We start from the raw sequence: 13,773 nt of genomic DNA, 5'->3' as shown, positions 1-13,773 counted from the left end.
TGGTGCCGTTTGGAGCATTTTTAATGGAGTTATCTGACAAATAGTACAGTCCACAAGTTTGTGCTTCATTTTTTATGACAGTCTACATTTTATTAATATGATACTTATGAATTAATTGGACATATCTGAGGACATGTACAGCTTATAGATGCATCTCACCAACCAAGCCTGGCACCCTTAGCTGACAACTTAGCACTCCAACAAGACTTAAAAGGCAGTGTTACTTCAGCTTGAGGGCTGGGCATTTTTAGTTCACAAGAATCCATTAAAAATCATTAATTTTAATTTTGCTAGAGGGTTATTTTTATTAAAATAGTTTTTTGCATTAGTTTGATGTACTATGCTTGTGTTTCAGGGTGCTGAGTTTGATGAGAATAAAGCCTTCTATGACTCTGACTCTGAGGAGAAAAAAGACCAGACAGAAGCAAAGCCTTATGTCATGGATCCAGATCACAGACTGCTGCTCAGGAACACCAAACCTCTACTGCAGAGCAGGAACACCGCTGTGAGTCACTCAAATGCTGACATGTAGACACAAGTTCAGGTATAACCCAGGGTTTTCATGGTTACTAAGGTGGTTCACATTGCCATGGTAACTCATGCTCCATCAATAAGAATCTGTATCGCTGATTGATTAGCATCAGTGAGAGATGCAGAGATACAGACTGGTGCAGTCAGGCGGTATCTGCAGAAAGATAGGAGGTAAATTTACTGTTTTAGTTTTTGTTAAAACAGTGTCACTGGTCTATAGTTATATGCCAAGTCTCTATGAAATGAGTCGCAAAAGTTTCATTCATGCAGGCCCGGAGAACAGTCGGTAACAGCTGGTCATTGGGGAGAAGGGTATATTCTACAACCATTTGATGGGTGGATGCTGAAGGTTGCTGGAAGTATGAAATTGGTGGCAAAGAGGAATACAGTACTGCACCAAAAACCTCTTTGTGATTGCTGTAGTTGTTAACATATTGCCACAGCACATATTTCAGTTTTATTTATACAGCGTCAAATTATAATAGCAATCACCTGAAGGCGTTTTGACCGTAGTTTGCATGGAAGATGCTGATTTGTCTTCAAAAACTTACAAGCTACTCGCCACGCAGTGAAACTTTAAAGTGTGATGCAGACAGAAACAGGCAAAAGTTGAACCTTTTGAAATGTGCTGGTCGCAGTGGTAAGGCACAGCTTTTACTTTGAAGGAGAACATTCTTCGTTTCAAGTTTCAGCATAGCTTGGTGAGAATATAGCGAGTGTTTGCAGTGTGTAGAAATTATAGGTAACTGCAGCAGCCTTCTAGCAGCCAAAATGATCATGCAGTGCTTTTCATCTGGAGACAGTGGGCAACATTCAGCAACAATCATCCCTGATCAGTTGGGAAGTGAGAGATCAGAGGTTGCCTGGGGGGGGGTCACAGACAGACCCCTAGCCCTGTGTGATTCAGACGTCAGTCTAACAAACTGTAACACCACCTGTAGAAGCAGTCCCCCTCATAAACCAGTTACAGGCTACATTCACACATTATTCACACACTTTTTAAATGGTATGCAAACATGCATAGACTAAAAAGACTGTTTTTAGTCGAATAAACACACACCTAAAGTTGATGGAAATAGTAGGAAACGCAGCGTTTCTTTGTGTCTGTTGCCAGCTGAACACATCAGCTAATGCTGTTGTAACCCTGGAAGGATACATTTATGTGCAATAACACATTCACTCAAAGTACTACATACACAGGACACGCCACACACACAAAGGCATGAGAATACTTGTCTTAGTGCGCCACACAAGCCTGAATAAAAGCGATAAAAACCAGAGTGAGTGCGGGTCTCCATCATCCAGGAGCCTCAAGGTCTCTGTCGACATGTAGCAGCGGGAAGGAAAAATGCTCCCAAATGAAAGTGTTGATTAAAATGTGACATGCTGTGTCTTTACTCACGACAACACGGCGACATCCTCAATCTTCATAGACGCCAGAAGCCTCTCATTGTGCCTGCAACGACGGACACACGTCCTCCTGCTATTTAAAGCGCTGCTGAAAAATGACTTTTAGAGTCTCTTTGAGAGTGCCCGTGTAGAGCTGAGCAAATGCATGTGAAGGAAGATGATTTTAGTGTGAGCAGACAGAAAGTGACAAGTTTGTTTTAATAAGATGCTGTAAGATAATCTACTTATTATCTTATTGGGTTGATATTTTTAGGTAGTGATGGCTGTTGCTCAGCTTTACTGGCATCTGGCTCCTAAACATGAAGTCAGTATTGTCACCAAGTCACTGGTTCGACTCCTGAGAAGCCACAGGTAAAAAAAACAAACAAACAAACAAACATATATATGTGTGTATATTAATACAGCATTTGCGTATTTGCTGCTAGTGTCTGTGTCCATGTCTGAATGTGCCTGTCTTCTTGCTGTTGTGTGCAGAGAAGTGCAGTACATTGTGCTTCAGAACATCGCCACGATGTCTATACAGAGAAAGGTGAGTGCTCATGGATAGCAGAGGGATGAGTGTGCTGGGTTGATGCAGCCTGTGTAGTAAGTTAACACGAGTTCTCTTCAAACAGGGGATGTTTGAGCCCTTCATTAAGAGTTTCTATGTGAGATCGACAGATGCCACGCATATCAAAACACTAAAGGTAGCCCCTGTTTTATTTTCTGCATTATGTACATATAAGCTCAAATAAGGATACTGACCTTAATTTTATTTATAATAATATAATATTATGTACAAGCTTGACACATTTAAATACTGCTATATTAGCTTTTGAGCCTCTTTGACCTTTTCGTGAACCTAACAACAGTCACCTTTCTGTTTATGATTTTTCCAGTTGGAGATCCTGACCAATCTAGCTAATGAAGCTAACATCTCCACAATTCTTAGAGAATTCCAGGTTTGTTGTTTTCTTTGTGTGATAAGTGTTACCTACTTTCCAATTGGGGTATTACACTGAGTACATCTGATCTTTCTTTTTTTTCCCCAAGACCTACGTGAAGAGTCAGGACAAGGCGTTCGCAGCAGCTACCATCCAGGCCATCGGCAGGTGCGCCACCAACATCTCTGAGGTGACGGACACATGCCTTAATGGTCTGGTGCTGCTGCTTTCTAATAGAGACGGTAAAAAGCCCCCCCTGAATAGTTACCTGAGTCGATATTTGCACTTTGAGCTTGTCATTAGAGATGTCGGCTCTGTCCAGTTTTGTGAAGACTTGTTTCGGTTCTCCAGAGGCCGTGGTGGCCGAGAGCATCGTGGTCATCAAGAAGCTGCTTCAGACTCAACCCACTCAGCACGGTGACATCATCAAACACATGGCCAAGCTCTTCGATAACGTCACTGTACGGTTCATGATTGTGCTGCTCGTGAAAGTTATCACTGGAGCATTGTGTCTGAAATAACACTGTGACAGGTGCTGCTCTTTGTCTCTGATATGTCACTCTCAACTGCAGGTTCCCATGGCCCGAGCCAGCATCCTGTGGCTGATGGGAGAGTACTGCGAGAAGGTGCCAAAGATTGCGCCCGATGTACTGCGCAAGATGGCAAAGACGTTCACAGCAGAGGAGGACATCGTCAAGCTGCAGACTGTCAATCTAGCTGCAAAGCTCTACCTGACCAACTCTAAGCAGGTGCAAAATAAAACATGCAGAGAAAAATCAAGACTCTGTGTGTGTGTGTAACCTTTTACAGAGCTTTGTGTGCAAATAGTTGCAACTAATTGCTAAATACCCATTTCAAATACAGAGCTGTGAAGCAGTTTTAATGTAATGCATCTTCTAGAGCCACTTGGTGTCTGCAGACCCATTGAGTCAGATGAGGTAAAATTGGTGTCTGAGCTGATTTTATGAGCCCAGACGCTGCCTTCTCAAACGAGCACATTATCACACCTCTTGCTCCTTGTAATGACAATGCAGTAAAAGATTGGGGTGATAATGCTGCTGTCACGACAGGAGCAGATTTTGTTTTTATGTCTACCTAAATCATTTATGTTGGCGCAAATGCTCTGTCTCCCTGTGCTTGGGTGAGACAGGGGTTTTGAAATAAGGACCCTAGCCTTGTGGAGAAGGAGATGCCTGTTGATGAGCAACAGTCACATTTGCTCCTGGCTCAGTTCAGCTGGTTGTACATCAGGTTTGCAGGCATCACTGAAAGGGTTCATTGATTTCTAAAGTGTTAGTTGGATGTTATGGAAACGTGTCTGCTTTATGCTTTCATAGCTCTGTCCAAAACAGCACCTCTAATGATATTTTTTTTTAAATTATTTTATTTATTTATTTATTTTTAACTGGTTTAATCTTCCTCTTAAATTGTTTCCTTGATATTTTTTGTTATGCTTAACTTTTACTAATATTCACAACCTTCTAATGGTCTGTCTTTGGTTGGTCTCCCTTCAAGTTTATAATCTCGGGGGTCCTGCTGGTTAAGTACATAAAGCATTGAAACACCCACACTTTTGTCCCCAGACCAAGCTGCTGACCCAGTACATCCTGAATCTCGGCAAATACGACCAGAACTACGACATCAGAGACCGAACACGATTTATACGGCAGCTGATAGTGCCCAACGAGAAGAGCGGTGCGCTCAGCAAGTACGCTCGACGCATCTTATTGGCCCCCAAACCGGCTCCAGTGCTCGAGTCTGCCTTCAAAGGTACTTTTAAATACCTTTTCCATTTTGAGATTAAATTTCATTCCTCTCCCGCATCACTGAATACATATTAGCTGCTCATGTATTTCAAACCTAGTGGCTCTATTTCCTGCAGTATGCAAAGTTGATTCAGGCTGAGGTTTTATTATTCTGCTGTGTGTGTGTGTCTCTCTGAAGGGCAGTTAGGTCAGAAACCTTTACCTCACACTAATGAGATGGGTAAATTATTGAGCTCATGCTAACCTTTTTTCCGGCTTTCTCATTTAGCTGTCTTTTCTTTCTCTCCCTCCGCTTGACACCAGAGAAAAGCTGCCTTCTGCAACATTAAAATTCCAGCTCAGTTTGCACTTACTGGATGTTTATGAATGTGTTAACGGCCTCTGTCATTCTTAATATTCAGAAGTAGTCCTTTTTTGTGGTTGGCAAATCACACCTCCCAGAGCACACACACTGATTGTCTTCTTGTGCTGCCCTTTGGGAAGGCAGAGCAAGGAGTGTGATCACGTGTTATCATAGACAGAGAGGTGATGGTGCTTGGTGAAGAAGATGCCACTAAGTGCTGTTTCCTTCATTTAGAACACAGTGAGGCCATTGCTGCCCCATCCCATTTCCCCACCACTTATTAAACGTTTTAATTTTTTTCCCCATAATTTTTCTTCTTGATCCTTTCAGATCGAGACCGTTACCAGCTGGGCACTCTCTCCCACAGTCTTAACCTTAAAGCCACTGGGTACCAGGAGCTCCCAGACTGGCCTGCTGTTGCTCCCGACCAGTCTGTGAGAAACGTGGAGATTGTTGAACCAGTAAGAAATCCACCTTCCTAAAGTCCACACACCAGATGTGTAAAATTCAGGAGACTATTTTACACATTAAAAATTGTTTTTTTGGACTCACTTATGTTTAATGCGGTCGTTCAGTCATGTTTTGTTGTTGTGTTTTTCACAGTGAGTTTTTTGAATACTGAGTGTGTGTATATGTTCAGTTCAGATGTGAAAAACTTGGAGTTTCATGTTGTATTTTTGCCTTTTACACACTCCTCATCATATTTGCTGCATTCAAGTTGTGTAAAGAAAAACGTGAGCCAAATCAGACATTAAACACCAACTCAAATGTGAGGAAACTTATGCCCTTAGGGGAGGAAGTGAATGCACCACATCTCAGTCCTGATTCTAGAAGTTATAGGCTCTCTGTTAACATTATGAAGCATTTGTCAGGAAAAAATGAAAAGATCATTGGTTTTACCTCATCAACTATTACTTGGCTGACTGGAGTGGAACTACAAACTGACTGTTTTTAAAGGGGACAGGTTTTGCTAATTTCCAGCTGCAAATCTTTATTCTTGTTTTCAAATTGCACTTCAAAGTAATTCTCATTTGCTGCATACTGGGCCTTAGTGCAGCACCTTAGTTTATTCTCTGAGGCTTTAGGAAGTGGTGCATTTTTCTCACATTTTATCAGTCAACCAATGACTGAGAAATGTAGAAAATATAGAAAAGAAAATGTAGAAAAGATTTGTTTATATTTTAAGCATGATCATTTCCAACCTTTATAGAATTAAAGATCCTTGTGTTTTGTTTTGTTTTTTATTTTGTGAGGGAGATTATTGCTTTAGCATTTTCTCTCAGGTTTATCACCGTTACTTTGTGGCTGCTAATGTGTCTCCTAATAAACAATATGCAACAATAAAGCAGTGGTGACAACAAACTTAAGTCTGAGCTTTAGCAGAAACATATTTGGGGATTTGGTGGTGATGACATACTGCTAAAAACTGCTTTAATTGAAAAAGTCACTGCTGGTTTTGCTTAATTGATTACATTTAGGAAGCCTGTGTGGAGTGACCAGCAGCTACACAACGTGCAAAATTTGAACATGCCTCTGTTACGTGTTAGGAATCACATTTTTATAGATTCTAACTCCTCCTTAAATTACAAGGCTTGGATTCTGTAGTTTAACCGGTCCATCTTCCCTCTACTGTGTCCATTTAGCTGAGAGAGTGGGCACCAATAGTTGGGAAGACCAAACAGCCTAAATCTGATGACAAGTTCTACTCAGACGATGAAGACGAGAAAGAGGAGGAAGGATCCGACAGCAGCGGCAGTGGAAGTGAAGACAGCAGTAGCAGCAGCAGCAGCGAAGGTTTGTTTCTGTCTGTCCGATTTACAGTTTCAGGGGCTTTCTCCTTTCATGAGGCCAAGTTAATGTTGTTGGTTATTAGCATAACCAACATTAGCATGACTGGTTGATTTAGTGACACACTCGTTATTTGAGGCCATGATCTGACTATCCTGCACGGGGCAAAGCATATCAAAGTTTGGTATCTTGTTTAGAAGCTGGAGGTGTAAAGCACAGCAAGATTTTCACTGCATTAAAACATTTCTTTCTGTGTGTATGGTTCTGGATCCATTCATCCATCCATCCATTTTTTAAATTTTTTTTATTTTTGTTTTTTACCATTTATCAAATCAAATCTTTGATGCAGGATCAGCAGTGTTGTAGACACAAGCAAAACAGAACACACAACATTTTACTAAGCATAATAACATTAAACTATACAGATTTGTTAATGTATTTAGAAATGTGTCTCTAATTTTATCCTTCTGTCTATTTTTCTGATGCTTATCCAGGTTTGGCTAACTGATCATTTTGAGAATTTACAAATTTGAGCTGAACAACATTTGATGTTGTTGTGCTTTTGGTTTGGAATGTATTATTGTTGAGCAACAGTAATTTCAGAGTCATGATGATTGACAAGCTGTTAGCCAGTGAAGTTTTAGATCCATCCATCATTCATCACGTGCAGTTGCAAAACACAAAGATGGGGATGAAAACACTCAAATAAAACTTAAGAAGGGACCTTCAGAAATCTGCAGGCGGTGTCACTGTAGCAGTCTCCATGTTTCATTGTTTCATACCATCTTTGATAGCAAAAATCGTTTGTATTTGACATTCAGGTGGAAATGGTGCCCCCCCCGGTCCAGCTATAAATACATACTATAAGGTGCTAATTGAATGTCAGTACATTGAGTGGCTGTTGCTGAAGAAATTAAGACCATAAGTAATATGAAAGGAAATCTCAGCAAAGAATAAAGGCTGATTTGTTTTGGGTTTCAAATGTACACTGTCCATGTGTCTGTACAGAATCGGGCAGTGAGAGCGAGGAGGAAAGCAGTGAAGATTCAGAGAAGACCTCCAGTGATTCTGGAAAAAGCTCCAGTGGATCTGAAAAGAGCTCCAGTGAGTCTGAATCGGATCAAAAAAAGAAGAAAAAGACCAAGAAAGCACAGCAGAAGAAAAACAAGCCTGCTGCTGACAGGTACGCTGAAATCCCTGCTGTCTGTCACAGTCTGAAAGCATAATTTTTCTTCCCTGCAAAGGCGGCGCGTCCAGATGTTACCTGCTTCTTTCTCTTCTTCTCTTTCTGGCTTTGCTAATTAAGCAGGTGTGTGTTTGCCAGAAACGCCGAGCAATGTAGTCAGCAACAAATGTGCCCACGATTCTGCTGCATCCGAGCAAACTCCATCTGTTGAAAGATTCAGCAGTTTATATTATTCATCACAGCCCACTCACAGTTACAGTTCTTAATGCTCAGCTGTAGCTTTCCTCCACTAAACCCCTCAGACTTGATATGTCAGGAAGATGTAAAACTATAAAGCATTATCCCTGTCAGAATGATTTACATTAGCACCTATAGCATGGATAGAGGATGCAAAATTTCCTCAATCACATTGAAAAAAGGACATTCAAAACAAAATGTAGCAATCAGAAAATGTTGTAAAATCTCAACTCAAAGGTATAGCTGTATTCAAACTGGTTTGTTTATGGATGCCAGAGTAAAGCCTAGCAGTTGTCCAGCTCAAAGCCATGGTCTTTGTCTCATCTACTTCTAAGATATACGAGGGGCATGAAAACTAAATCCAGTGGATCTCTTAGAAGGAAAAAACCCCCAAACATTATAATGGTCTGTAGCTACGCAGCCCCATACACAACCAACTGTACTGCACAGTGTATTATGACATCGTTCTGTCAAAACCAGCATGAACGTTTTCGGCAGTTTGAGCTTCAGTAGCTCCTCGTCTGTTGGATCGGACAACACGGGCCAGCAACCTTGGCCACCCATGACTGTTCCTTGGATCAGTTTTCATAGATAGTGACCACTGCAGAACAGGAACACCTGACGAGAGCTGCAGTTTTGGAGAAGCTCTGATCCAGTCGTCCAGCCATCACAATCTGGCTCTTGTCAAACTCTGAAATCTTTATGCTTGCCAATCATTTTCTGCTTCTAACACTTTCCACTTTCTCCCTAATGTGTCCCACCCACTAACAGGTGCTATGATGAAGCGATGATCTGTGTTACTCACATCACCTGTCAGTGGTCAGAATGTTTTGCCTGATCCTTTATGTTTATGGTTAAAGCCTTCTGGGAGATTCACATGGAGGAAAAAAACATCATACACACCTGTTACACTCTATATGCACCATCTCTCTCTCTCTCTCTCTCTCTCTCTCTCTCTCTCTCTCTCTCTCTCTCTCTCTCTCTCTCTCTCTCTCTCTCTCTCTCTCTCTCACACACACACACACACACACACACACACACACACACACACACACACACACACACACACACACACACACACACACACACACACACACACACGATGGCAGCACTGCTGGAATATTGTTAGCGCGAGTTCCATTAACAAGCTAATCAATGAGAATTTTCCTCCAGTAGCGTAACCCACATTTACATGGCTAATGGATAATGACTTTTGATTGGTCATTTAACAGCCCGGTGTTACCAGTGAATGAGATTTGAGTCATTACTACTGAGTATGCTCACGTACACTCTCTTACACACTAGCAAATTTAGTTTCTTATGCACTCTACTTCATTTGCTCATGGACACACAAACTCACACCGAATGTACCTGATTTCACTGTGTGACAGGCCGGCGGCTGACCCTGTTCTCTCCATTAGAGAGTATAATTAGAGCAACTCACCCCAGTGCTCAAACACACACAAACACGCGCACACACACATACACACGGTAATTAGAGGAGCTCACCCCAGTGCTTCCACAACAAACACAGCATAATGCCCTCATTATGGCCCAGTCATTTCAGGCAGGGCCTAATCAGGCCCACAGTGATTTATATCACTTTTTCCTGTTCGCAGCAAATGAAATCTGTAGGCCAAATTAATACTGGCTTTTCATCATCGCCCAAGTTAAAAAGCCAGTTACCGTCACAATTCCCCTCATTAATTTAACGGCTGAAAATCCCAGGCAGGCGGAGTAAACACTCATTATCGGGACAAATTGAAGAGGGACAGCAAGAGTGAAAGAGAGAGGAGAAAGATGGAAAAAATCTTTTTGAGTAAATGCAACATTGAATTAACTTCACAAACAAAAACAGATTGATCTTTGTTGTTCTAATCGGGGCTGAGCTGAAGCTTTCAAGTTGGATGGAAAATAGGAAAACAATAGCACCAAGTTTGTTTTGTTTGTTGGTTTCCAGACTGTTTTATATTATGGAATAAATTCATATTTTACTTTTAAGAAATAATGGAGAGTGTTGGGTTTTTTTTAATGTGCGTTCTCTGACTCCTAAGCTCATTTTGTTTTTTTCTTCTTCAGTGATTCTGATGAAAATGGCAATGGACCTGTAGGCCAAGCTAGCAGCTCATCCTCTGAAAGCTCCTCCAACTCAGAGTCGGACTCTGAGTCGGACTCTGAATCAGACTCGCCCACACCCAAGAAGAAGACTGAAGTAAAGGCCAAGCCCAAGGTGATGATATAATGCATGGATGAAGTGGGCGTATTTGGATTAAACTGCGAGTGAGAGTTTCTAACTTTGAAAACAGAGGCTGCCAACAGCATCAGTGCAGTTCCACCAAAAATAAAATGCATTTACTTTTTGCAAAGATGGTGGCGTTGTGGGTTGTTTGCAATTCGTTGATCTGTCATTTCAGGCTGGATCAGATGACCCTCAACTGCTGCTTTGTTGTAGAAGGTTGAGGCTGATTCTGCCCACACCGCTTATCTTCTGTTGGACAGTAGCGCATGCCAAAAATGATGTCACATCCACTGGCACGCACCACTGTTTTGCCTTTGCTTTTTATTATGTGATTATAAGATCACTGGGGATCTCTCTGTATCATTGCAATATCTCTAAATTGAATGCATTTGAAATGAGCTTCAACTTATTGGTCGCTGTAGTTGCACACGTTTGCAATAATGGGCTTGAATCAGTGTCTTTGTAGAACTTCTTAGACTATTAAAAATAGACATTATAAATGAAATTTAAGGGGAGAAAGATGCATTATGCGGTGCTAAAGAGAAGATGATGGTATAAAACAATACAGGAAAACACACCTTTGTCACATTATAACGTATGATAATGTATAATATTTACAATGCCTAATGCCTAAATCAGTATAGAGTATGAAATTAGGATAATGGCCCTGCTCTGCTTAGCCTTCTAAATATTAATGTGCAGTTCTCTCAGCGAGTTGTTGTTCTGTAGGTGCACAAGAGCTTCTAAATCAGGATTTATACCTTGGGATATGATTTGGCTCCACTATACCACCTTTTGTTTTTTCCTTTCCAGCCTTTCATTTGGCCCCTTTCAGCCCTCACAATCTTTTTCTTACCTGTTTTGCTCATCACATTATTTCTCGCCCTCCGTTTGCTTTTCTACGCTATGAAATTCTCATTTCATACACTTTGTCATTTGGGCATGGCTTATGAATTATGCATCTCTACCTTTCTTTCTACACCTCTCTCTCTCTGTCTGTCTTGCTCTATCACAACACCCTTTAGTAACAAGGTTTCCGTCTCTATTACCACCACCGAGCGTCAATCAGAGAAAATCTGATAAGATACGGCCTCTAACTTTATGGTTTGTTTTCACTCACATCTCTTGGTTTTTTTCCCCCCCTCCCTATCTGCTCAGCTTGGGCTATGCAGAGTGGAATTTTATGGCTCTTTATGCGATGAGAGTGGTGCCAGGTTGGTTAGTAGGGTATGGAGAAGGAGTGATAAAAGCCCTCTTACGTTTAAGCACTGTTTTATTGTCAACACCGTACAAGCCTGACTCAGTTGCAGAGGGTGGTGAGTAGCAGTTGTGACACAAAATGACGTGTGACCGGTCACTGAAAATTCCAGACATGTTACCCGTGAACGTGGGATGAATGTGTTCAGAGACACTGTCGGTGAAATTGAAATTGAAACCATCACGTTGTTGTGCTTTCTTTTTAGGTGGCAGTGAACTCCAAGAAGGAAGTCTCTTTACTGGATCTAGATGACTGTGAGTTTTCCTACAGTTTGCGCTTGCATAAACTCACATTAACAAGAGCAGCAGGCTTCACAAAAAAAGCTCTGATGTGTATTCTATTTCCCCACCGCCCAAAGTAGCAAGCAGACATAGATGATCAAGTCCTGGTGAGGAGAACTGAATTGTACCAGTTAGAGGTAGAGAGAATATTGGACTTGCATTAATCGCTTGGCTAAAAATAAAGTCCAGTTCATTGGAGAACTGTAGTATAGGCATTCCCGACATCACGTTAGAAATTGTAGTAGAGTTTAAATATTTACAACGTGTGGACCAAGAGGCGGAAACCTCAGCTGAAAAAATGAAGCCAGAGTGCCAAAAACTGCAGTTTAGTTCAGTCTCCACACGCTCCCAACTTTGCAGCATGGAAAAGCCTTTTTAACTGTATAGAAAGTTTCCCACCTCATAACAGCTCTGAGTGAGGTGAATTTATGTATAACTCATCCATCTGGAGGATTATGTCCAGATGTCTGGACACAGGCAGCTGCAGCTGGTCGCTGTCATCTCACCTACTGAGTCACTGACCTGCAGCCCTCTATGGTGCGCCTTTGAAGCATCTTAATGGATTGTCTTGCTAATATTGTATCTTGCTGTGAGGTAAAGACCGCCCAAGAAGTTTTAGCTTCAGTTCTGTTGAGTGAAATTCGAGTGTTTTATTGGTCTATTACTTTGCACTAATTAGCTGATATGTGTATCTGTCTGATGCATCTGCACAGTTTATGGAGACAGCTTGCTAACCAATTTTCCTGGAGTTATTTGATAAATTGCTTCTCTTCCAAATGAGATCATCTCTGGCTCCAAAAGCTAACAAAGCATTGAGGTTTCAAAATGTGGTCCATCTTTTATACTGTATGGTGTGGGACTGTATTTAACCATATAGATGTCAGTTCATGTATTGGCTTACACTTTGTAGGTAATCATGCTGTAGAAAACCTTTGCTGAAACTCATCTCACAAGTCCATGCACATATCTGCTGCACATTTATCTGTGACTGATGCAAACTATCAAGTATAGAAAGCAAAATGTCATTAACTTCTATGTCTTGGACATTACTCCATGGATACTGGTGCAGTATCTGTGGACCTCAAGGGGAGCATAAAAGACGGATGTTTACAGGGATTTGTAGGATGATGATGGAAAAGAGCTCTAAACTTCTTCAGGTGAAAACATTTTTCAGAGTTATAGTTCCTGCGTCCAAAAAGGGCCGTTCAGCCTGTGTGGAACAGGAGAATCACAGTGTGAGGAGTAGTTACGTTAAATCCTGTCGAACCCCAACAATGGCCTTTAGTTTAAAACAGGTTTGTAACCTGCAGATTGTGTGTCTAACTCTGCATCCAGATAATCTTCATGTTTGGGGATTTGAATCAGGTTTTCCTAAATTACTTTTTGACACAAGATCCCGTGCCTGTTGACATTTATATCAATAATGACTGCTCACGTTCAATGCTGAAATATTTCTATACGTCAGTTTGTTTTGACATGTTGTGATGCGACTTAATAATAACACTGGAGTAAAAGTTAAACAGCCTTCAGTTGCTTTCTTTTGTCATAAAGTATTATTATTATTAATATCGTTATTATATTTAAAAAGTAACTTTGTGTTCAACATCGCTGTAGTAGCTTTAATAATCTTCACGTTGTTGTTGTTTTCTTTGCGTTCTTTAGTTTCTCCTGCTCCCACCAACGCACCAAAGCCTTCTGTGCTCTCTCAAAGTCTGCTGTCCGATCTCGAAGGCCTCTCTCTCTCCAACATCTCCTCCGCTGTGCAGGTTAGTGTGTGTGTGCGTGTGCGTGTGCGTGCGTGTATTAGATGC

At 41.3% G+C, this 13,773-nt stretch overlaps 1 protein-coding gene across 3 annotated transcripts in view; it reads left to right on the top strand.

Moving 5' to 3' along the window:
* The window catches only part of ap3b1a (adaptor related protein complex 3 subunit beta 1a), a 59,333-nt gene that overhangs the window by 19,382 nt on the left and 26,178 nt on the right, over window positions 1-13,773 (top strand). For all 3 annotated transcript variants that reach the window (XM_013277531.3, XM_019360672.2, XM_019360674.2), the window contains 15 exons: window positions 356-505; window positions 2,195-2,292; window positions 2,416-2,470; window positions 2,556-2,627; window positions 2,820-2,882; window positions 2,974-3,106; window positions 3,216-3,325; window positions 3,437-3,613; window positions 4,448-4,634; window positions 5,304-5,434; window positions 6,617-6,767; window positions 7,770-7,944; window positions 10,264-10,414; window positions 11,887-11,935; window positions 13,625-13,728. In XM_013277531.3, the coding sequence (XP_013132985.1) occupies window positions 356-505; window positions 2,195-2,292; window positions 2,416-2,470; window positions 2,556-2,627; window positions 2,820-2,882; window positions 2,974-3,106; window positions 3,216-3,325; window positions 3,437-3,613; window positions 4,448-4,634; window positions 5,304-5,434; window positions 6,617-6,767; window positions 7,770-7,944; window positions 10,264-10,414; window positions 11,887-11,935; window positions 13,625-13,728 (1,806 nt within the window). The remainder of the gene's footprint in view (window positions 1-355; window positions 506-2,194; window positions 2,293-2,415; window positions 2,471-2,555; window positions 2,628-2,819; window positions 2,883-2,973; window positions 3,107-3,215; window positions 3,326-3,436; window positions 3,614-4,447; window positions 4,635-5,303; window positions 5,435-6,616; window positions 6,768-7,769; window positions 7,945-10,263; window positions 10,415-11,886; window positions 11,936-13,624; window positions 13,729-13,773) is intronic.

This window comes from Oreochromis niloticus, linkage group LG7 (assembly GCF_001858045.2).
Source record: "Oreochromis niloticus isolate F11D_XX linkage group LG7, O_niloticus_UMD_NMBU, whole genome shotgun sequence".
Lineage (NCBI taxonomy): Eukaryota > Metazoa > Chordata > Actinopteri > Cichliformes > Cichlidae > Oreochromis > Oreochromis niloticus.
The sequence above is the reverse complement of the archived record's forward strand: the minus strand, read 5'-3'. Positions and strand labels throughout refer to the sequence as shown.